This window comes from Marmota flaviventris, chromosome 4 (assembly GCF_047511675.1).
Source record: "Marmota flaviventris isolate mMarFla1 chromosome 4, mMarFla1.hap1, whole genome shotgun sequence".
Classification (NCBI taxonomy): Eukaryota; Metazoa; Chordata; class Mammalia; order Rodentia; family Sciuridae; genus Marmota; species Marmota flaviventris.
Genome location: NC_092501.1, coordinates 78,483,254 through 78,508,985, shown reverse-complemented (window position 1 = coordinate 78,508,985; position 25,732 = coordinate 78,483,254). Strand labels below are relative to the sequence as shown.

The following is a 25,732-nucleotide window of genomic DNA, read 5'->3' as shown; positions in this document are numbered from 1 at the left end:
ACATAGCAAGATCCCATTTCAAAATAAATAAAAAGAAACTGATGGTGATACAGGCTTCTTCGCACCAGCTAACATGTCCCACAAGATTTGACTGGGGACTTGAGTGAGGGCTTCTAGGACTCTTAGGGTAGAACAGAAGCAAGTAAAACACCAGACTCTGTAGCTGGTGGGCATGGACTTGATTTGGGAATCCATGGAGGTAAGCATGTTGCATTGGGCATTAGCACCACATTGCCCTCAATGTGAGGTAAACCAAGTCACATAGCTCCAGGCAATGTGCCCTCACACTAACTTACAAACTCCATGAATAAACATGATGTGGCTTTCCATCTGCATTTGCTCTGGTGATGGAGAAGAAAACACATTGACTTGGTAATAGCTAAGTGAGCCTGCTGTCCAGCTCCTGCCCCACAAGTGAGGTGCCTGGGTAGGTGGGGTATGCCTGGGCAGATGCAGGACAGCCCAGCTCTACTAGGGACACCTCTGCAGACTCATCTTCTGCTTCAGACCTGGTTTTCAACATCATGGAGAATCCTTATATTTCTAAGTAATGCCCATCATGGTCAGTCAGAACAAGACTGCTCCTCTGCCAGAGTAAAACAGGAGGAGTTTGAGAGCTAGGCTAAAAACCAGAGAGGTAGCCCTCACAGCAGCTGGGATCCTGGCTCAGGGTGTGGAGGCTGGGTACTCTTGAATTCAACTATATCACAAGCTGGCTGTGACCACACTGTACTTTCATTTTGCCTTTGTATGGAACAATGATAAAAGAGCCTCCCCTTGGCTTGTGAATTTTAAATAAGTTACTATGTGCAAGGAGCTTTAGACAGCATACATCATGACTGTACTTGTGGTATGGTCCCTTCTTTTTACTGTTGATGGAGAACTGAAGGAAGATGCCTTTGAGCTCTGGTGACTGGTATCATCTCAGCCCTATCTGCAGGTGAACTGAGACAATAAGTAAGTGCTTCATCAAGGGTCATTGATGACATTGGACGCAAGCTCAAGAAATCATCTCAGTATGTTTCTGTAGCCAAAGCAATCCACCTGCCAAGCCTAATGTCAAGGAGGCTGGAAGTCCACACCCATCACTATGATGCCATATGGCTAAATGCTACTACTGCAGGAGAGTGAAGCATTCAGAGCAATCATTCAACCTCTACCTTGAAGCTACAGCACATGCTGCAGTAGTATGTCTTCCTTTGGAGTGTTGTCTATGTAGGGGTGCCTTGGGCCAGTGGACAGTTTTAGATATGGTCAGGGAGGGTAAAAGTCCTGGGATAAGAATAGGCTTATCACATTAGAATAGCATGGGGTCAGCGTAGCAGAGCAGGGAAGGAGAGGAAGATGGGGAAGGGGCCTACAGATCACAGTGACACGCTCTGATTGATTTCATTGTGTAGAGAAAGCCAGGCACAGTGGTGCACACCTATAATCCTAGAGACGCAGAAAGCTGAGGCAGGAGGTCACAAGTTCAAAGACAACCTCAGCAACTTAACCAGACCCTCAGCAATTTTAGTGAGAACCTAACTCAAAATAAAAAGGGCTGGAGATGTGATTCAGTGGTTAAGCATCCTTGGCTTCAATCCCCAGTACCAAAAAATAAATGAATAAAATAAAAATTGCAGAGAGTCCATTGGGAATTAGAAGGCAGCAGGAAAAGCCTATCTAAGGCTTTCAATAGTTTAGATGCCAGAATAAAGACTAGAGCAGGAGCAATGAAGATGGTGAAAGTCTGATGGGATTTGACATGCATTAAAGAGAAAATGGGAGAAAAACAGACTAGGCCTCCAGGAGAGCCTAATCTTTTTGTTTTGTTTTGTTTTTTTGTTTTTGTTTTTGTTTTGTTTTTTGAGCCTAGATCTTTTTACTGAAATGGAGAATACTGATGGAGGGCTGTGTTCCTTGAGCTATGATCATCAGGAACTCTTATTTTGAACATGCTTGATTCAAGTTGGTTATAAGACACTCAAGCATGGATGTGCACAAGAACTGCCACTTGAGTATTGCATTCACAAAAATGATAGAAGTTTGTAGAGTTAGCACAGATGAAATTTAAAGCTACTTCATTTAAGGAGGATTAAAAGATTAAAGAGGGAAAAGTCCAAAGGCTGGACCCATGGCACTGCCACTGTTGAAGGTAGATAAAGTGAAACTCATGGAGGCCCGTTAAGAAATGACCAGGGAATGTCACCTCAAGCCAAGTGGGGAAAGAGTTTCAAAGGATAAGGGAGAGTGAGGTCAGATGGAAAGCTGGGAAATGTGGGTGTGAGATTGCTAACCTATGTATTTGGAGGCAGTACAGTGACTAGTAACCCTGAGATCTGGAGCCACATGGGTGTTTAAGGTGGGATACAACATGTCATAAAGGATGGTATATCATAAAGGATGCTTCCAGTATCAAGGATGGGAAAATCTAACCAATGTAGTTTAGATAATGGGATATGATCTCCAAAGTCAGAGATCTCTTAACCACACAAGCAGGGCTCCTGGCAGACTTCTCCTCATGGTATAGATGGCACAGGAGCTCCACACATCACTTATTAAGGAGGATATTTTTCCTGATTCTCTCTCTCTCTCTCTCTCTCTCTCTCTCTCTCTCTCTCTCTCTCTCACACACACACACACACACACACACACACCATACTCTTCCTCCCTTGCTCCAGTCTTGCTGGACAGAGCTGGACCAAACTGTCAATCTGATCCAACTCTAATCCCTGACAAAAGGAAAGGCCGTCAGAAGACCCTGCTCTCTGTGAACTTGGCTCAGATCACCCAAAGAATGGTATTGCTTAGAGGGGAAAAGGATTGATTCTTGGGGAAGAAATAACTTTGTTTTCAGAAATAAGGAGTGAAGGCCCTAGGAAACCATGGTCCCTGCAAGAAAGTGAAGAAACCATGAAAGAGGAAGAGATGCAGGCAGAGACAAAGTCACTAACCAACAAGGGCAAGGGCCCCTCAGCCCCTCACCTGTTCCTAGGGTATCTGTGCTAGGATCTCCCTGTGTGAGACCACTTCCTGCAGGAAAAGCAGCACAACTCTGCTCACCATGGGGACACCGAGTTCTAGGCAGAATTGTGGAGGGCGGGGCAATTAATACCTTTGTGACGCACCTTGAACAGAGCCTCTGATTTGTTGTTTGGGTGGGGGCGGAGCTGAGGAAGGCAGGAGGGGCGGGGCTGAGAGATCTCCGGAAGCTGGGATACTGGGACGTATGTGTGGTTCAGGTAAAGGCTCTGCCTGGGTCTGGCAAAAAAGAGACTTAGATCCCTTCTTACCACCCTGTATGGACATCACAGAGCAAAGGAGCTGTAGAAAAGAGACAGAGGCTTCAAATACACCCCACAGGTAATGTCATTGATGCCCAGCTTGTGCCACCCATAGGCCACTTCTTGGCCTGCAAAGAAATGTACACAGGAACCAACTGGAAATGGGTTCTGGCTGACAGATGACAATGAAGGAATTCGGAGTATCCTGGCCCAGCCAACAGCCTTGACTCTGGAGCTGCAACATACACCAGGATGTCTCCAATGGAAAGGCCTGAAAGAGCTTAGACCGGATTTTGAGGCTGCCAATGAGGTAGTGATTGGGGCTCAGAGCGCGGCAGAGAGCTCTCTTCATGACAGAGGTGCTAGTGGTCCTCTGCCTGAAAATCTGAAGCCTGGTTCTAATTGTCAGGAGGGTTTTGAGCATATGATTTTGGGAGGCATTTTTTTCTGGAGAGTTCTTTCTATGGAAGGGGGGAATAACTGAACCACAAATGGAGCTAAAATGTAAACAAAAATTTAAAATGCTTCAAACCTTGTCAGACAGTGAAGAAAAGCCCCAAATAGTAAACCCCCTATTTGAGGAACTAAGGCACAAAGCACACAATTAAAAAAAAAAAATCTCTTCAAGGAAGTGTCTAGGCTTAAAGATTTGCTAATATTAGAAAATCTTCTTGCTAGTTTAAAAACCAAAAAGAATTTTAAAAATATACTATAAAGTTGTTTATCTATGGAGTAATTGAAGATTTTATAAAGAATTTTACAGGCCAAAATCTTAGAGGTTAAAAGGCCCCATCACCCCACAAAGCTGAACTCCATCCAGTTCAGATGGAAAACACTGGCTTGCAGAAGATGCTGGAGCAGTTAAAACAGGAAGCCCCAAGCCAGCAGGAGCCGGTGAGAACTCCCAGAAGTTTTCTTCCAGAAGCTTTGCCTTACAAAATAAATGATGTGAGATTACAAACACTTGCAATGGGGAGCAGAAACCTGGCCTGACCAGAGAGAGAAGATAAACATCACAAGAGAGTACAGATGTCACCACACAAAATTTTTCTTGATGAGGGTTGAAAAAGGAGGCAAGTAGTTCCAATGCTATGTGAGCCACAGATAGCAAGGTCATGATACATTGTAGAGGCCCAAGTAAGACTAGAGAGTAAATACAAGATCTTATGGAGAAGCTTTATGACCTCCATCAACTGATGTTTGGGGTTCTGCAACAGAAGCAGAATGCACATCTACTTGAGATAGCTACATGTGATGCATGGACCTTCACATGTCCATTCCTGCAGCTCCATGCATGGGCCTCTACAGAGACTTCTCGTGCTTACACTTGTTACTTTCTTGAGCTGCTATAACAAATTGCCAAAAACTTAGTGACATAAAAGAACAGATTTTTTTTTTTTCTCACACAGTTCTGGAGGCCAGGAGTCTGAAATCAAGGAAACCAAGTTGTCATCAGGGCTAAACTCACTACAGAGGCCGAGGCCAGGAGTCTGAAATCAAGGAAACCAAGTTGTCATCAGGGCTGAACTCACTACAGAGGCTCGAGGGCTAAATCTGTGCCTTGCTCCTTTCAGCTTATGGTATCAACTTGTTTGAATTCAGCTTGACATGACTGCATCATCTGAAGTCTTAACCACATGTCTGATTACCACTGGTTGGTTGATGCTGCAAAGCTTTCTAGCATACTATAAATAGATAAAACAGAGCTGCGGGTATAGCTCAGTGGTAGAGTATTTGCCCAGCATCCCTGGGTTGGATCTCCAGCACTGCAAAAAAGAAAAAAAGATAAAACCATTATAGTGCTGTGTGGAGCTTTTCAACAGGACCCTGGCACTAGGAATGTGCCTAACTCTTCTATATTATTAACCTAAGATAAACTAGGTCCATTCTGACTTGGATGAAGACATTTTTAGTCCTAACCAAGCACCACATTTATGTCAGTATATCTCCCAATGCACTCCCAATGCTATCTTCAAGCGCAAGCAATCCTGACTCTGTCTGCCTTTTTATTTGGTTTTATGGTACTTTAGGGATCTGTTCTCATATACTGATACCAAGTTGTTCTAGAACATGCCAGCAACCTGGGGTTTGTGTCTGCATTTCGTAGTCATGTGGCCTCTTCTGTGTGCATCTAATCTCCTTTTGTCACTCTCTTATAGGACACTCATAATATTTAGGGCCCATCCAGATAATTCAAAATGATCACATTTGAAAAACACTAAATCTCAAATGCAAAGACACTTTTTCCAAGTAAGATCATGTTCACAGGTTCCAGGATTAGGACAAGGGTATATCTGGGGAGGATGTAATTTTCAGCCTACCATATCTCCCAGTCTTTCTCCTGGGTTTCTGATCACCAGCTAAGCAATTAATCCCTGTCCATGTGTTAACATAGTGTATAACCATAGTCTACTTCTTTTCATACATTGAATGACTAAGTGCATTGCCAGAATTTCTGCCCATTGGGAGGATTTTCCCTCACCATTGTTTCTCAGGGTTTCCTCATGTTCGGCTATGGTACAGCAATGTTTTTTGCTTACAACCACCCAGCAAGCTAGCCTGTCCAAGCTTGGTCCCTTTCCTCCCACCTGTGTCAGGACACTTTGCACAGCTCCAGTTCAGAAATGAATAAGAGAGCAGCCCTGATGCAATATTAGTGGGTGATGCAGGGCCCGGACCATCTGCTGTGCAGTTTATATATGTCATCTGGCTCTTTCATGCCCAATCTGGGATGAAATACTACCATTAACTGTGGGCTGCTCTTGGGTCCAGTGACCTCTTGACTTGATGAGTCTAGCAGAACCTGGCTCAAGCCAAGTGGCTCTGGCTGTCACTTAAGATGTCTCTTAGAAGGTGTTCTCTCCCCCATCAGAATCCAGGAGCACTCTAGGGGCTATTTTGTTTAAGCAGGGGGGGGCTTGGGTTGGATGGCATATATCTATAATTCTCAATTATACATGGTATGGCCTTGATCCAGAAACCTAAGGGTCTACATTGTGATACTCACATTGGTACTTGCCATAAATAGCTCTAAATAGCATCTTTTCTTATCACAGAAATACAGTAAGTTCTGTCAGATTTTACGGTACAAGGGGTACAGCTGTTTACATTGCCACAACCTGAACTTACTATAAGACCCCTTTCCTGCTCTGGATCCCAATCAAAGCCAACAGCCCTTCATGCAGCTCAGTAAATGAGCCGGAACAGCATCTCCACCCATGAAATTTGCTATCTTCAAGCCCAAGCAAGTTTACCATGCATGTTACTTTTATCTTGTTGATGGGGGATAAAAAAAAAAATCATCTATACTGGGCACAGTGGCACATGCCTGTAATCCCAGCAACTCATGAGGCTGAGGCAAGAGAATTGCAAGTTCAAAGCCAGCCTGAGCAACTTAGTGAAACCCTGAGCAACTTAACAAGACCCAATCTCAAAAAAAAAAAATTATATATTTTTTTAGTTATATGTGGACACAATATCTTTATTTCATTTTTATGTGGTGCTGAGGATCGAACCCAGTGCCTCACGCATGGTAGGCGAGCACTCTACCTCTGAGCCACAACCCCAGCCCCTCAAAATTTTTTTAAGAGAATTTTAATATTTATTTTTTAGTTTGTATGTGGTGCTGAGGATCGAACCCGGGCCGCACGCATGCCAGGCGAGCGCGCCACCGCTTGAGCCACATCCCCAGTCCTTCTCAAAAATTTTTAAATAAAAAAAAAAAAAATGGGCTGGGTATAAGTGCCCTGGGTTCAATCCCTGATTTTAAAAAAAATGCAATCAGTTTACTTTGGAGGGAATGTTCAAGAATATCCTAAACTACCGGACCCCTAAAATCTCCAGTGATGAGTTTAGCATAATGGAAGAATATCTAAGGTCAATATATGCAAATTAATTGTATATGCAGAAAATGACTCAAAATGGATTAACAATCTAAATGTGAAAGCTAAAACTACTAGTTCAAAGCCAGCTTTAGCAAAAAAAAAAAAAAAGAGAGAGAGAGAGAGAGGGAGATAAAAAGAGAGAGAGAGAGGCGCTAAGCAACTCAGTGAGAACCTGTCTCTATATAAAATACAAAATAGGGCTGGGGATGTGGCTCAGTGGCTGAGTACCCCTGAGTTCAATCCCTGGTACCCCCACTAAAAAAAGACACCCAATGTTTCAACAATTCAAAGAGTAAATGACCAAAAGGCATGAACATATATTTCACCAAAAAGGATATACACTGGCATAACTCATGAAAAGATATTCAACATTATTAGCTATTAGAATAATGCAAATTAAATCCACAATAAGATATCACTATAAACATAGAGGGCCAGGCGTGGTGGCACATGCCTATAATCCAGCAGCTCAGGAGGCTGAGGCAGGAGGATCGTGAGTTCAAAGCCAGCCTCGGCAACTTAGCGAGGCACTAAGCAATTCAGTGAGACTCTGTCTCTAAATAAAATACAAAAGAGGGCTGGGGATGTGGCTCAGTGATTGAGTGTCCCTGGGTTCAATCCTGGGAACCAAAAAAAAAAAAAAAAATTAGAGATGGGGATACAGCTCAGAGATAGTGTGCTTGCCTAGTATGGGGCAAAGCCCTGAGTTCCATCCAGTACCACCCACATACATACAAAAGAATATTTTTGTTTTATTTTATTTATTACATTGCTAGGAGATAGTGTTCAATGGAGAAAGAGTGAAGATGAAGAGCCAGGTGCTGTAGCTACTGAGAAGCTCAGGCAGGAGGATCACGAGTCCACAACTTAGAGACTGTCTCAAAATTAAAAATAAGCGGGGGGCGGGGGAGCTGGAGATGTAACTCAGTGGTAGAGTGGCCCTGGGTTCTGTCTCTAGTACTGTAGGAAGAAAAAAAAATAGTGTGACACAAAATAATGCACACATTGCTCAAAGTAATACAAAATGGTACAGTCACCCTGGATACAGATGGTAGTTTCTAATAAAACTGAACATACACTCACCATACAACTCAACATTCACATATTTGGAGTCTATCACAAAAAAGTAAAAACTTGGGGCTGGAGTTGTGGCTAGTGGTAGAGCGCCTGCCTAGCACACATGAGGCACTGGGTTCGATCCTCAGCACCACATAAAAGTAAATAAAGAAATAAAGATTGTGCCCATCTACACTAAAAATTCTTTTTAAAAATGTGAAAACTTCGGGCTGGGGATGTGGCTCAAGCGGTAGCGTGCTCACCTGGCATGTGTGCAGCCCAGGTTCGATCCTCAGCACCACATACAAACAAAGATGTTGTGTCCGCAAAAAAAAAAATAAAATAAAATAAAAAATAAATATTAAAAATTTTTTCTCTCTCTCTCCCTCTCTCTTTATTTATTTATTTATTTATTTTAGAAATTGGTTGTTTATTCTCCGTAAATTGGTGCTTATTCTCCTTATTTCCACCTTGCTTATTAATGTGTGACTGCAGAACAACTCAAGACCACTCGGTTGTTGTTCCTACCCACTCAGTGGCCTGAGCAGTGGGAGCTGCAGACCAGTCTTCAGTGGCTGGCTGGGCACTCCAGTCTTCAGTAGGGAACTGCTGGATAGGCACAGAGGGCACCTGCACACCTTCAGACCAGTCTGCAACCTCAGGTTGAGTAGCAGTGAACTCAGGAGCTGGAGCAGTCCATTCACCCTGAAATTCCTCCTTGGTCACAGCCTTTTCAGCAGCAGCCTGCTCTTCCTTTTCAATCTCTTCAGGATCTCTGTAGAAGTATAGATCAGGCATAACCTCCCATGGGTGCTCACGGGAAATGGTGCCACGCATGCGCAGAACTTCTCGGGCCAGCATCCACCACATCAGACCCACAGAATGAGCTCCCTTGTTGTTGCACGGAATGGCAATGTCCACATAGCGCAGAGGAGAGTCTGTGTTACACAAAGCAATGGTAGGCAGATTGACATAGGACGCTTCTGTAAGAGGCTGGTGGTCAGCCCTGGGATCAGTAACCACCAGAAGAGGTGGCTCCCGGAAAGCTGCCTGGATCTGGTTAGTGAAGGTTCCAGGAGTGAAGCGGCCAGCAATAGGGGTGGCTCCAGTGGCAGCAGCAAACTTCAGCACAGCCCGCTGGCCAGTATTCCTAGAGGATATTACACTGACATCAGCAGGGTTTTCAATGGCAACAATGGCACCAGCTGCCAGCAGAAGCTTCTCCCAGGTCCTCTTCAGATTTATGATGTAGATGCCATCGCTTTTCCTTTTGTAGATATACTGTTCCATCTGGAAATCAAGGTTGGTGCCACCTAAGTGGGTTCCTGCTGCAAGGAATTTGAGGACATCCTCCTCCTTCATTTTCAGGACATCAAGGGCTCCGGACATTGTGACAGTTTCCCTTTAAAGTTACGACGGGAATCAAGAACAACGCCCTATGGATCCCTCCCTGGGCAGCGCGGAAAGGCTCCCTCTCTCTTTAAAATAAATAAATTAGGCTTAAAAAAATGTGAAAACTTATGCTCACTCCAACCCTTGACCATAAATATTCATAGAGGCATTATTAATAATTGCCTTAACTGGAGAGAAACTCAAATGCCCTTCATGGATGAATGGTTAAACAAATTTTGGCACATTTGATACCATGTAATATTTCTTGGCAATAAAAAGGAACAGATTATTAATATGTTCAACATCTTAGAAGGATCTCAAGCAAATTATGCTGAGCAAAAAAAAGTCAATCTATAGTCTATCTATATTGACTATAGGATCACACCTATAGTCCCAGAGGCTCTGGAGTCTGACACATGAGGAACTCAAGTGCAGGGCCAGCCTCAGCAATTTAGTAAAACCCTAAGCAACTTAATAAGACCTTGTCTCAACAAATAAAAAGGAATGAGTATGTGGCTCAGTGGTTAAGTGCCCTTTGGATTAATCCCCAGTATCCCCCTGACACTCAAAAAAAGGAAAGAAAGAAAAAGAAAAAAGCCAACCTTGGGGCTAGGATCATGGCTCACTGGTAGAGTGAGTGTCTAGCATGCATGAAGCCCTGGGTTCAAATCCCAACACCACACAAAAAAGAAACCCATCTAAAAAGAGTACATATTGCTTAATTCCATTATGAACTTTTTTGGGATGAGGCTGTACTGGGGACTGAACCCCAGGGGCTCTACCACTGAGCTGTATCCCCAGCTCTTTTTTATTTTTTACTTTGAGACAGGACCTCCCTAAATAGCCAAGGCTGGCCTTGAACTCACAATCTTCCTTTCTCAGCTTCCCAAGTGATGAGATTACAGGTGAATATGACGGTTCACAGCTTGTATAACATTTCTGAAATGGGAAAATATAGAGCTAAAAGTCAAATTAGTGGTTGCCAGAGTAGGGGTAAAGGAGAGGGACATGGATGTAAGTAAAGGAAGTACTCTTGTTATGACAAAATTGTTCAGTATCTTTTTTTTTTTTTCAGTACTAGGAATTGACCCAGGGCCTCATACATGCTAAGCACATGCTGTAACACTGAGCTACATCCACAGCTCCATCCATATCTTGATTGTGGTGCTGGTTACACAAATATTTACATGTGGTAAAACTGCATTGACCTAGTCACATTCATATACATAACACATCACAAATATGTATTAACTGATGAAATCTGAATAAATTCTGGACTATATCAATTTCAGTTTCCTGTTTTTCATATTGCTTCATAGTGAAGTTGTTACCACTGGGTGAAGAGTAATTTACATGAAACTTCCTTATACATCTTTTTTCAGTTTCCTGTGGATCTATAATCATTTCAAAAAAAATTTTTTTTAAAGTTAATACATTTTTTTTTTGTACCAGGGATTGAACTCAGGGGCACTCAACCACTGAGCCATATTCTCAGCCCTATTTTGTATTTTATTTAGAGACAAGGTCTCACTGAGTTGCTTAGTGCCTTGCTAAGTTGCTGAGGCTGGCTTTGAACTCATAATCCTCCTGCCTCAGCTTCCTAATCCACTGGGATCATAGGCATGGAGTACATGCATGCAAGATGTACCCATCAGTACATCTTATTTTTAAAGAGGCTTCCTCACCTTCTCCTCATTATTGTCATTCTTCTATCACAGGCAACAGTTTCTTAAAATAGCACCAAGAATAAAACCATAAATGCTCAGCGTTTGAATAAAATACAAATAAAACCTCCAGAACTCCATGCCTTTCTCCAGGATCATGAGTATAGTGACACAGATCCTTCAAAAAGACATGAATAGTATAAAGAGCTTGGGGTTTTCCTGAGGGGCCTGGGAAGCAAAACTTCCTCAAAGTCTCTCTATCCTCTAGTCTTACACACTCACTATGGATGCCTATTACCAAAAAGACTGACCAGAGGCTGGGGGTGTACCTTAGTGACACAGCATTTGCTTAGTATGCATGAGGCCCTGGGTTTGTTTCCCAGCAAAGAAAAAAAAAAGACTGATCATACCAAGTATTGGTAAGGATGTGGAGAAACTGAATTCTTCCCTCAATGCTGGTGGGAATGTAAAATGCTACAATCATATGATTTAGCCAGGTATACTCTTAGGTATTTACCCAAGTTTAATGAAAATATATGCCCCACAGGAAGACTTACACATTTAATATTTATAGAGGTTTTATATGTCTGGCATAATGGCACATGTCCGTAATCACAGCAGCTCGGGGGTGAGGCAGGAGGATGGCAAGTTCAAAGTCAGCCTCAGCAATTTAGCAAGACCCTAAAACTTAGTGAGAAGGTTTTTTTTATATGTATATAAACAAAATATTAAAAAGGGCTGGAGATGTGGCTCAGTGTTTGAGCAACCCTGGGTTCAATCCAGAAACCCCTCACCATCCAAAATGAGTTTTATTTGTAATAGTTAAAAACAATCTGAATGTTCATCAACAGGTGAATTGATAAGTTATGACATATTTAAATAATAGAATACTATTTCAAAATAAGGAGAGAAATCAACAAATATGGATCTAAAAACAACTATACTGGTGCAAAGAAACCAGATAAAGGAGTATAGACTATATGGCTCCATCTATATAAAAGTCTAGAAAATGTAAACTAATCAGACAGAAAGCTGCTTGGGTACTGGCACTGGGGAGTGGGTCAGCAGGAAAGGGAGAAATGAATTACAAAAAACCTCTAGGGCTTTAGGGACTGAGAATGTGGCTCAGTGGGAGAGGGCATACAGAAAGCCCTGGGTTTGATCCACAACACCATCACCACCTTAAAAAAAAAAAAAATAGTACTATGAAAGGAAGGTTTAGGGTTAATTTTCTTGACTATTCTGATTTCATGGTCATATACACCTGTCAAAAAACTCTTCAAACTTTATGTTTTACATTGATTTTTATGTTTGTTTGATTTGATGATCATATAACATCAAATGCTGGAATGTCTTGCACAGGCTAGGCAAGCACTCTATCATTGAGCACTAACCAGTCCAAATTTTACAATATAAATATAGTCAGTTTCAGGGCTATGAATGTAGCTCAGTGGTAGAGCACATGCATGCACAAGGCCCTGGGTTCAAATCTCAGGACACATCTCCTAAAATATATATAGGCAGCTTATTGTCTGTCAAATATTACTCAGTAAAATTATAACAAGAAAAACCTTCACAGGGGCTGGGGATGTGGCTCAAGCGGTAGCGTGCTCACCTGGCATGCGTGTGGCCCGGGTTCGATCCTCAGCACCACATACAAACAAAGATGTTGTGTCCGCTGAAAACTAAAAAATAAACACTAAAAAATTTCTCTCTCTCTCTCTCTCTCTCTCTCTCTCTCTCTCTTTCTTTAAAAAAAAAAAAAAAAAAAAAAAAAAAAAACCTTCACAAATGTGGGAACCCCCTGAACCCATAGAATTTGTCTCCATTCCTCTGAAGTGTCTATACCTTACAAAGTCTTCAAACATAATTTCCATGCTTCTTTATCTTCTGTACCAATTAACCAATTGCAGTGATATTGTCAATGCAATGGGTGAACAGGATGGTCTGTAAGAGTGTTCTTACATTAGTAAACTCTGTCATATCCAACTTTATGTTCTGCCTCCTCCCATCTAGACTGACCCAGCCTGAGAGTTCATCATTTTGTTTTTGAGCTCTGTTAAGCTCTGGGCCACATTCTTGGCATTTTCAGCTCTCTAACAACAAGAAATAAAGTCTCTTTAAATGCAGCCTGGAAAGTCCAGTGGCTTTGACACTTAACTCATCACCTAGTCATGCTTGCCTTTGTCTTTCTCAGTCAACAGTCTCAACAGCATCCATCCAACTTCCAGACCTTATCATTCGTCCTGACCCAGAATCTTTCAGAAGCTTGATATTACATCCCATCCCAACTCACCAACTGTGAAAGTCCTGGTAATTTCACCTACTACAGCATGCCAGGGCATTTGTCCCTCAGAGGTGGGGACCAGCTCGGGGTGCAGCTCCAGAATCCCATTTTAGAGTCTGCTTCCTGTAGCCTCCCTGGACCCAAGTGCCTTAGATTAGGTTCCCTGGGAAATAGAACACACTTGCCATGTGCAGCAGGAAGTTCACTGGAGACTATGCTCAGGAACAGCACCTATGGATGGTGAGGGGAACTGACTGGTCAGAAGCAGTGTTGAGTCAGGATGTGCCTCCTTTCACTTCACAGGGAGCTCTGGAATTTGGCCTGGTTGTTGGTCAAAGATGTCCTGCCTGGAGGCAAGAAACATCTATATTGCCAAGCCAGGGCCAAGTTTCCAAGAGAGGGGACATGACCTTGGGGCAAGGATAATTTCAGGAAGAGACTGCTAACTGCCATCAGCAGCCACTGTTCTCTGTAGCTGCAGGACTAAGTGCCTATACCTTGAGAGGTTCTTGGCCATGGGTCCCTGCTCCCACTGCCATTCCTTCCCTGAAGTTTCCCCTGGTGCACAAAGCACAGATTTCTCTGAATATCCCTTCCAGCACCATCATCCCTTGCCCCTCTGTGCAGCTCCAGGGCTCCACAAGGGATATGTGATACTGAGGATGAGTATACTTCCAGTTTCTAATCCCATGAGGACCAAACTGCCAGACAGTACCAAAAGGCATGGAAAGGAGAGTGGAAGGGGCAATCAGGCTGAGCACACTATGGGTTTGAACTGTCCTGGGACAGCTGGCTACCTGGAATAGACACTAGATTGGGGGAACAATTAGAACTGAGGTAAAATAGGTAGAAAGTGATGTTAATAGGGGAAAGTGATGTTAAAAATTTTTACTGAGGAGCTGGATCCTGTTTCAAAATAAAGATAGATGAAGGTAAAGTGCCCCTGAGTTTGATCCCCAGTACCACCAAAAAGAAAGAAGGGCAGTGGGGGCTAAGGACATGGAAAAAGAAAGAAAAGGTGTACTGAGAATTTTAGAATTTGGAATTTTGCTCTTTTTCCGGATTGAATACCCATACTTTACAATGGAGTGTGTTGCCATTGTTTTTTAGATATAGATATTTAATATATCACATGAGATATTCAACACTTTATTATAAAATAGACTTTATGTTAGATTACGCTACAGTTGGAGTAGATTGCCCTACAATAATCGAATTGTAGGGTAACCTAAATGTTCTGAGCACATTTAAGGTAGGTAAGGCTAAGCTACAGTCTTATGGATTAGATGTGTAAACTACATTTTTTTACTTATAACATTTTCAATTTATGATAGGCTTGCAGGGATGCAACACCATATAAGTAAAGGAGCATCTGTATAAAAATGCATAGCATGGTTAGACAAATACAGTAGTTATAAAAATATTAAAGGATAAATTTAAAAGTGTAGAATAGGATTAAAATCAATTCTAGCCAGGCATGGTGGCTCATACCTGAAATACCAATGATTCAAGAGGCTGAGGCAGGAGAACTTAATTTTCAAAGCCAGCCTCAGCAACTTAGCCTAAGCAACTTTGCAAGACCCTGTCTCAAAATAAAAATATTTTTAAAAATTGGGGATAAAAATGATGGTTCAATGGTTCAACAACCCTTGGTTCAGTTACTGGTACCTAAATAAATAAATAGGTCTGAGGATATGACTCAATAATTAAGCCCCCAGCTGAATTCAGTCCTCTTATCAAGTAAAATAAAATAAATATATTTTTTATTTTTTAAATCAATTATAATTAAAGAAAAGATATACACACATGAATCTCTACAAATTGAAAATTATGCATTTCCTATATTCAGTGGTTACGTAAATGTTTAGATGGGTATATATAGAAAGAGTGAGAGAAAGAGAGAGAGGAAATAAAAATACTATAGGCCTGGGGATGGAGCTCAATTGGTAGAGTGCTCATTTGGTAGAGTGCCTGGTCTCCAGTCTCAAAACTCAAGAGACAAAAAAAAAAAAAAAAAACATATTTGCTTTTTTTTAAATTAATTTTTTTAGTTGTTGATGGAACTTTATTTAATTATTTAATTTATATACAATGCTGGGAATCAAACACAGTGCCTCACACACACTAGGTAAGTGCTCAACCACTGAGCCACAAACCCAGCCCCACATATTTGCTTTTTTAAAAAGTTGGGGGTTTTTTTGTTTGTTTGTTTTCGTTTTGTTTTGTTTTGGGTACTGGATGGAACCCAGAACCTGGAACATGCTAGAGGAGTGCTCTATCACTGAGCTAAACCCCAAGCCCTCACATTTCTTGACAGATAAGCTGTATGTAGTTATTAAATAAATGTATATACAGATATTTAATGGTTAGTTAAGTTTAGCTGTGAAGGCACCTGGACATTAAACAAACATGTTTTTTTCCACCAAAAACTCCAGTTGGCTCAAGCTGCAAGTGGTCCTGTTCAGTCCAGTGTTAAAGGTGCCCGCAGGAAAACTGAGAGCCTGTGGTCCCCCGTACCCATAGTCAGTGAGGACATTGAATGGGAAATGCAAGAAAGTGACAGCCATGGTATGAAATGTATAATAAGCTCTCTCCTAAAACCTGTACAAAAATTACTTCTTTCACTTTTACCTACCCTGAGGTAGATTATTCTACCAAGTTCAAGTAAAGGAAACTAGAGCTCAAGAAAGAACAGCTGGCACACCAGTAACTTTACAAATCATCACAATGAAATGAGATTGGGTAGGCTAGACCTGATCTTGAAAACTTCAGAGCTTGAGGATATAGGTCAGTGATGGAGCGCTTGCCTACTACATACACGAAGCCCTTTGTTCCATCCCCATTAGACAGAGAGAGAAACAGAGAGACGGCACGCCAGAGAACAGGCTTCAGGTTTGAACAAATTTCTAGCCACCGAAATCTACTCCGGGTGCAAATGTCCAGTACCGAGAGGAGCTGCTGGGAGGGTAGGAATGATGCTGAGACAATCCTTCATCGCCCCCTTTTGGCCATTGGAGGTAAAACTGGCCGATCTCCCACAAATGAAAACTGCCAAAGGATTCCACACCCTCAGAGGCTAGACCCGGGAAAGCGCCCCAAGTGAATGAAAAGCCCTCACTTTATCACTTTGTGTCTGGTGGTACTGTGTCCAGAAGAGGGAGCTATTGAGCTTGGCTTGGACCAAGGAAATTCCAGCGAGACAAATACTGGGAGGCATTGAGAAACACTTGGAAATGCAAAGACGCAGAATAAAGATGGAAACAACTCAGACTTCAAGAGACAGACAGAAGAGCTCTACTCTGTTCTTCCTCTGAACTTGTAGCCAATCTACCCACCCTAGTCTCTCCCACCTCAATTCTAGAAACTCCTGGAAGCTTCAATTCCTGATTCATTCTGGAATTTGTTGGTACAAATGGGCTTGTTGTGGGACTTACCCAGGCTGGACCAGGATTATTCTGGTAGATAGGGTTCAGCTTTACTGCTTCCCAAGTTCAGCTGTTATGTCTCTGTACCTCTGTTATGTCTCTGAAAGAGAATCTTTCTTCGAGAAAGTATGTTTGTCTTAAAAAGTGTGTGTGATTGTGTGTATGTATATGACATATACCTATGAATGACATATATATCAATGACAAAAGTAAATATATATGAATGAATGATATACATATATGAGTATTTATATTCTTTCTATATATAAATGTATGTATATATGTGTGTACATTCTTTTTGTTGTTTTTGTTAATAACACCAACTCAACATGATGGCGAACAGTTGTAGTCCCAGCTCCTTCGGAAGCTGAGGCAGGAGAATCACTTGAGACCAGAAGTTTTAGACTCCTACCAACATAAGGAGTTAAGAACTTGGGCTGGGGGTAAAAGTTCAGTGGTAGAGTGTTTGCCTAGCATATGAGGCACTGGGTTTGATCACCATAGATCCCCAGCATAGTTTCCCTCCCCAAAGAAGTGGCCTCATGGGGCCCCACATCAGCACTTAGCAGGCTCTGGAACATGCTGGAAAGTGAATGGGGAGGGACTAGAGAAAGTTAGAGATGCAAACTCCCTCCCCTGCAATCTGCACTGAGAAACTTTCCCCTGCACTCTCATACCTTCCCCCACCTCATGCACCTGCCTCAGGCCACATTCCGGTTTCTTCCACAAACACTGCCACTGCTGAGGCCAAGATTCTGGATCCTGATTGCCTGAATTCTAATTCTGGTCTGACCACTTAGTAGCAAGTGATTACCTCTCTGTGCCTCAGTTTTACCCCATATATATGGAATACTGATAGCATCAATTTCACTGAAAAGAATGAAGAACAGGGCTTTGGAGTTAGACTGGCCTTAGGGAAGATACTTCAGTTTCTCATCTGTAAAAGCAGCACAAGGGCTCTAAACCCTTAGGTGGGAGGTATCTAATTAAGCTTAATGCAAGACTTAAGACAGGAGGTTTAGCTACAGTGACTTTCCAAAATTCTCCTCACCTCTTCTCCTCTTGGTCCCTCCCTCCCCATAGAATCCTGCCTGCCTATTTTATGGCTGCTAATCCCCCCAAATAATCCCTCAATCCTCATCACACACAGACTACCCAAACAATGGATGATTGCCAGTCCTGGAGAACAGCACCCCCCAACACACACACACACACACACACACACACACACACAGGCTGCCCTGTGTCTAGCTCTTGATCCTTCAAAGAATCTCTCTGTTCCCTCTTCAGAAAATGGCTGTACCACCTCCATCAAACACCTCCCCTGTCTTCCCCAAATAGCCACCCTTTTGCCTCTTCAAGGGGAACAGCAACCTTAGAAGAATCTTAATTATGCTAACAGTGCCCTAGCTGATTTTCTTGTGTATCCTAATGTACAATCAATTGAATAGGTTATACCCACTGCAGCTGAAGAGCCTCATTGTTACCCAGATAGTGGAAGCCTCCCTCAAGAACCCCATCACCTCACTTTGATTCTTCAGGGTATGGGATGGGGCAGAGACAACCCCAGTCTGAATAATACAGTTACCTTTAAAATTGTGTCTACTCTGTACTTCCATATTTAGTTTTACTACATATATAGTCTTGAATTTTACTTATATGCTATCTTTGCATCCTCCTTTCAGTCATACTCTGATATTTACATTACATTAGGTATATGTGACTCCAGTTCACTCAGTTTATGTGGAATAAGGTCCTTATTATTACCCACAAAAAATATGGTAATTATCTTTCTCTGCTCAATGGAGAAAATGTCTTTTGTTAATGGAGATTTGTGTTGTTTTTGTTTGGCTGTTTGGTTTAGTTAAGTATTGTTTTGGTTTTTCTATTAAAAACAGTCTTTATATGGAAAAGGGGGGGAAAAACTGTTCTTGACAAGACCTTTTCTGCCCTCCTGAAATTTATTTAAATCCCATGCACCCCCACAACCTGACCCCCTTACACACAGCCAGTCCTCTCCTGCTTAGATCTCCACCTATGATCAGACTCCTATGCCTAGCTACCGTACATGGCTAGAGGATACCCAAGTTATAGACCCCTCTTTTCAGACCCTCCCCATGTTCTTTCCCCACACTCAGGCCTTAAAGCTGCCCCTACAATCCCCCACAGCTGAGGCCCCTCCCATGCCCAGCCCTGCCCGCATCCCTTAGGCCCCCAAGGTAGTTTCCCAATGTCCCAGTACCTCTGCATTCCAGGCCTTCCACACCTGCAACCCAGTCCATCCTCCCCCATGTCCCAGCCCCCACCCCACATCAGGCACTCCCATAGTCTTGCTATTCCCCAAGGAACAGGGCCTTCCCAACTGCTGTCCCTCTCTCCGCTCAGGTCCCCACCTCATACCCAGACTGCCCCAAGCCCTCTTCAGGCTAGACCCACTTAGGGCCCCCTCCAAAAGCCTTTGGAGGTTTGGTGGCAGCAATGTGGCTAATGAATCTGTCAATTCAAAGACCAGGCACTGCGCAGGAAGACTTCAAACACCCTGGAATCTTGCTGCTCATTATTGAAAACACTTAATAGAGATTTTCCCAAATTTGACAACATCCAAAACTTTTGAGACATTAACAATAATAAATGGTGAGGCTGAAAGCAAATTTTCCCTTTATGTGTGTGTGGGTGTGTGTGTGTGTTATTGGGCATTAAACCAAGGAGTACTCTACACTGAATTATATCTTCAGCCCTTTTATTATATTTTTTATTTTGAGACAGCGTCTTGTTAAATTGCACAAGCTGGCCTTGAACTTTGAATCTTTCTTCCTTAGTCTCCCAAGTTGCTGAAATGATAGGCATGCACCAGGAACCATGTTTTCTAAGCTTTCAATAAAATTTTTTTTCAAGGAAGGATAGTAGAATGAAATAGACATTATTATTACTGTGTGTATATATGTGACCACATGACCAATATGATTCTGCAACCTGTACACTCAGAAAAATGAGAAATTATATCCCATCTGATTCAAATGTATGATATGTCAAGGTCATTGTACTGTCATATGTAACTAATTAAAGCAAATTTAAAAAAAAAAAAAAAGAAGTACATCAATCACATTGGAGGACCCATTGTCTTCCATTCTCTTTCTCATAAAGTATTCTAATATTCTAAGTTGCTGTATGAAGCAATGATGGTGATTATGCATTAATAATGTGACAGGCAATTAATTTTTAAAAATTTTTGGAATTTTCTTTTTTTTTTATTTGGGGGATTTGTTCTAATTGGGTTTTTTTTTTGAGGGGGGGTACTAGGGATCGAACTCGGGGGACACTCCACTACTGAGCCACATCCCTAGTCCTATTTTGTATTTTATTTAGAGACAGGGTCTCACTGAGTTGCTAAGCACCTTGCCTTTGCTGAAAATGGCTTTGAACTCTCGATCCTTCTGCCTCAGCCTCCCCAGCATGTGTACCACCATGCCCGGCGAGGATTTTTTTTTTTATTTACTTTTACTTTTTACACAAATGGTGTGCAACTTTTCATTTCTCTGGTTGTACGTGATGTAGAGTCACACCATTCGTGCAATCATACCCACACATAGGGTAATAATGTCCATCTCATTCTACCACCTTCCCCCCCCCACACACACACACCCTCCCCTCCTTTCCTCCTCTTCTGCCAAATCCAAAATTCCTCTATTCTTCCCTTGTCCCCACCCCCCAATATGAATCAGCATCCACTTATCACAGAAAACATTTGGCCTTTGGTTTTATGGGATTGGCTTACATTGCTTAGCATGATATTCTCCAAATTCATCCATTTACCTGTAAATGCCATAATTTCATTCTTCTTTAAGGCTGAGTAATATTCCATTGTGTATATATACAACAGTTTCCATTCATCTATTGAAGGTCATCTAGGTTAGTTCCACAGTTTAGCTATTGTGAATTGAGCTGCTTGCTATAAACATTGAGGTGGCTGTATCACTGTTGTATGCTGATTTTAAGTCCTTTGGGTATAGACCGAGAAGTGGGATAGCTGGGTCAAATAGTGGTTCAATTCCAAGTTTTCTAAGGAATCTCCATTCTGCTTTCCAAAGTGGTTGCACCATTTTGCAATCCCATCAACAATGAATCAGTATGCCTTTTTCCCCACATCCTTGCCAGCACATATTGTTGCTTGACTTCTTCATTCTGACTGAAGTGAGATGAAATCTTAGAGTAGTTTTGATTTGCATTTCTGTAATTGCTAGAGATGTTGAAGATTTTTTTTTTCATATATTTGTTGATCTATTGTATGTCTTCTTCTGTGAAGTGTCTGCTGATTTCCTTAGCGCATTTATTGATTTGGTTATTTGGTTTTTTTGGTGTTAAGTTTTTTGAGTTCTTTATATATCCTGCAGTGCTCTATCTGATGTGTGTGTGGTAAAGATTTTCTCCCATTCTGTTGGGGCTCTCTTACATTATTGTTTCCTTTGTTGCAAAGAAGCTTTTTAGTTTGAATCCATCCCATTTATTGATTCTTAATTTTATTTCTTGCACTTTAGGAGTCTTATTAAGGAAGTCAGGTCATAAGCCAACATGATGAAGATTTGGCTTGCTTTTTCTTCTGTTAAGTGCAGACTCTCTAGTCTAATTCCTAGTTCCTTGATCCACTTTGAGTTGAGTTTTATGCAGGGTGAAAGAAAGAAATTTAATTTCATTTTGCTGCATATGAATTTCCATTTTTTCTCAGCCCCTTTTGTTGAAGAGGCTATCCTTTCTCCAATGTATGTTTTTGGCACCTTTGTCTAGTATGAGATAACTGTATTTATGTGGGTTTGTCTCTGTGTCATCTATTCTGTAACATTGGTCTACATGTCTATTTTGGTGCTGATACTATGCTGTTTTTGTTACTACAGCTCTGTAGTATAGTTTAAGGTCTGGTATTGTGCTTTACTCTTCTTGCTAAGGATTACTTTGGCTATTTTGAGTCTCTTATTTTTCCATATGAATTTCATGATTGCTTTTTCTATTTCTATGAGGAATATCATTGGGATTTTGATTAGATTTGAATGAAATCTGTATAACACTTTTGGTAATACACATTTTGACAATATTAACACATTTTGACAATATTAATTTTGCCTATCCAAGAAAACAAGGGAGATTCTTTCATCTTCTAAGATCTTCTTTAATTTCTTTGTTTAGTGTTCTCTAGTTTTCACTTTTTTGTTACATTGATTCCCAAGTGTTTTTGTTTGTTTGTTTTTTGAGGCTATTATAAATGGGGTAGCTTTCCCAATTCCTTTTTCAGAGGATTTATCCTAATGTACAGAAATGTACTTGATTTATGGGTGTTGGTTTTATATCCTGCTACTTTGCCTTCTTTTCCCCCTTTCTTTTTATTATTAAATGTCAATGTTCTATTTTTAAGTTTCTCTGTCTTAACTTTTGACCAATCCATATTTGATTGATAAGAAGCCAACGAACTATGAATCCAGAAAAGGATATTAAGCAGTATGTGTTGGTCTGTATTTGTGTAATTATTTCAGAATAGAATAATCCACTATTGTAAACAGTCTAAGTAAAACCAGAAAACCAGATTTTCTACCATATTAATTAAAGTTTATGGTTACACATACTTACAAAACTTTTACATCTATGGGACTGGGGTTGTGGCTCAGAGGTGGAGCACTTGCCTCACATGTGTGAGGCCCTGGGTTCGATCCTCAGCACCACATAAAAATAAATAAAATAAAGTCCTTTATTTTATTTATTTTTTTAGTAAAATAAATAAAATAAAAGTCCTTTATTTTATTTATTTTACTAAAAAAATAAATATTTTAAAACAAACTTTTACATCTAAAGAATTTTTATATTGAAAAGATATTGAAATTAAGAATTTTGATACTGCCTGGTTATTTATTCATTAATTTTATATTTGGGGTAGAAATTTGTAATGTTTAAATATGTCAGCAGGGCTGGGGATGTGGCTCAAGCGGTAACACGCTCACCTGGCATGTGTGCAGCCCGGGTTCTATCCTTAGCACCACATACAAACAAAGATGTTGTGTCTGCCAAAAACTGAAAAATAAATATTGAAATTCTCTCTCTCTCTCTCTCTTTAAAAAAAAAATATTTTAACAAATAAATAAATATGTCAGCATTGATTTGCATGTAATGGCCCTTGATATTTTTATTTAGCTAAAATACCAAAAGGTATATTAATTTTCTTCTAAAATTATTAACAAAATTATATTTTGTTTCCATACATGGTAGTTGGCTTATCAACTTTCATGGTTATTAAAATCCATGATTATTAAAATTTTATGGTTATTAGTCCTTTCTTTTCTTACTCAGGGCCCCTCACATGGTAGCAAGGAACCCACCACTAAGCTAAACCCTCAACCTTTTAATCTAACTTTTAATAATTCTAAATAAATATGAAGCCTAGCGTGGTAGCATACACCTATAATCCCAGAGACTCAGGAGGCTGAAGCAGGTGGATCATAAATTTAAGACCAGCCTCAGCAATTTAGTGAGGCCCTGTCTCAAAATAATAAATTTTTAAAAAGAACTGTGGATAGGATTAGCAGTAAGTGCCCATGGATTCAATCCCTGGTACCAAAAATAAATAAATAAGTAAATATAAACTTCAGACAAACCTGGTACATTCACAAGTTTGTGTTCTTTTCTTAGAGATAACCCCCATATTTTGCTGAATTCAGCTCCCACTTCTGGATCTGCCTTCCTGTTCCTGGGGCAGGACTGTATGTTATTTTGAGGGATAGAAGGGGACACTGCTAATGGGCACCATGTTTGCAGAACAGTAGCTTTTACAAGCAATGCCAATTTTTTTCCAAGGTAGGAGCACCAATTAGAAATGGAAAGAGCCTAGTAGAAGGTATTAGTCATTACTGTTGGTAAACAGGTAGAAAATGGCAAACTCCTCCATCCCTCCAGGAAAAACCGGTTCTCCAGCTCCTCTGTGGTATCCATGATGGCTTCGGATCCTCAGCATGGAAAATCCCAATGTTGTTCATTAGAAGTTAATATATTAATATTTTACTAATTTATGAAGGACTTAGAGGCAAATAATAGCACTTAAGAATTTATGTTTTGGCTGGGCATGGTGGTGCCCCTGGCTGGGTGCCATGGTACATGCCTGTAATCCCAGTGATTTGGGAGGATAAAGCAGGAGAATTATGAGTTCAAAGCCAGTCTCAGCAACTTAGCAAGACCCTGTCTCAAAATAAGCAAAAAAAGGGTTGGGGATGTGGCTCAGTAGTTAACCACCCTGGGTCCAATACAAAAAAAAAAAAAAAAAGTACATTTGTAGTCCCAGATACTCCAAAAACTTAGGCAGGAAGTCACTTAGGTTCAGTAATTCAAGTCCAACTGGGCAACATAGTGAGACCCTGTCTCAAAAATAATATTACTGGGGCTGGGGATGTGGCTCAAGCGGTAGCGCGCTCGCCTGGCATGTGTGCAGCCCAGATTCGATCCTCAGCACCACATACAAAGATGTTGTGTCCACTGAAAACTAAAAATATATATATATATATTAAATAATAATAATAATATTAATAATAATAATAATTTATATTTAAAGGGACAGGGGTTGTGGCTCAGTAGTAGCACGCTCACCTAGCACGTGTGAGGCCCTGTGTTCGATTCTCAGCACCACATAAAAATAAGTAAACAAAATAAAGGCATTGTGTCCAACTACAACTAAAAAATAATAAATAATTTACATGCAAAGTACAAGACATTTTAATTTTTATTATTGAAAAAAGGTTATTATGCAGCACTAAAAAAATAACAAGATCATGGCATTTGCAGGGAAATGGATTGCATTAGAGCAGATTATGCTAAGTGAAGTTAGCCAATCCCTAAAAAACAAATGTCTTCTCTGATATAAGGGGAATGACTCAAAATGGGGTAAGGAGGAAGAGCATGAGAAGATTACCACTAAATAGGGAAGAGAGGTGGGAGGGAATGGGAGGGAGAAGGGGAATTGCACGAAGATGGAAGGACACCCTCATCATTATACAAAATACATGTATGATGATGTGAGGGGAAAAAAAAAAGAAATGTGTCACATTAGATTGGGTAGAGAGAGGTGATGGGAGGGGAGGAGAGGGGAAGAGGGGATAGGAAGGGCAGCAGAATAAAATAGACACTAGTATTGATGTATGTATATACGTGTCTGTATAACCAATTTGATTCTGCAACCTGTACACTCAGAAAAATGAGAAATTATACCCCATTTGATTCAAATGTATGATGTGTCAAGATCATTGTATTGTCATGAGCAACTAATAAAAAAATAAATAAAGTAAAAAAAAAGAAAAAAAGGTTAATCTTAATTGTTCATGTCCCACCTGATAAAGAACAAGGATTTCAGGTCCCTTTTCCCAATTTCACCCTCTCTCAGTAGGAAGCAGCTTGGAGATGTTGTAGCCCATTCTTCCAGAGAAATGAAATGTAGAAATTGACAGTGGGGAAATGAAACAGTGGTCCACTTTATGCTTTAAATATAGCCCTTGCTGGGCTGGGGTTGTGGCTCAGTGGTAGAACACCTGCCTAGCACATGCAAGGCCCTGGGTTCAATCCTCAGCACCACATAAAAGTAAATAAAATAAAGGTATTGTGTCCAACTACAACTAAAAAAAAATATATATATATATATTAAAAAAAATATATAGGGGCTGGGGTTGTAGCTCAGTGGTAGAGCACTTGCGTAGCATGTGAGAGGCCCTGGGTTTGACCCTCTGCACCACACAAA

The 25,732-nt window shown here is 40.9% G+C and overlaps 1 protein-coding gene and 1 long non-coding RNA gene across 2 annotated transcripts in view; both read right to left on the bottom strand.

Annotated features, from left to right (window-relative positions):
• LOC114102432 (uncharacterized) overlaps nucleotides 1–25,732 on the bottom strand; it is a 56,515-nt gene that overhangs the window by 17,058 nt on the left and 13,725 nt on the right. The gene's annotated exons all lie outside the window — the stretch shown is intronic.
• Nucleotides 8,593–9,610, bottom strand: LOC114102409 (small ribosomal subunit protein uS2-like). Its single transcript, XM_027947872.2, has one exon. The coding sequence runs from the start codon at nucleotides 9,593–9,595 to the stop codon at nucleotides 8,708–8,710; it is 888 nt and encodes a 295-aa protein (XP_027803673.1). The 5' UTR covers nucleotides 9,596–9,610; the 3' UTR covers nucleotides 8,593–8,707.

Coding starts and splice junctions, on each gene's coding strand:
- LOC114102409 (XM_027947872.2), bottom strand. CDS start 9,595: ATGTCCGGAGCCCTTGATGTCCTGAAAATGAAGGAGGAGGATGTCCTC.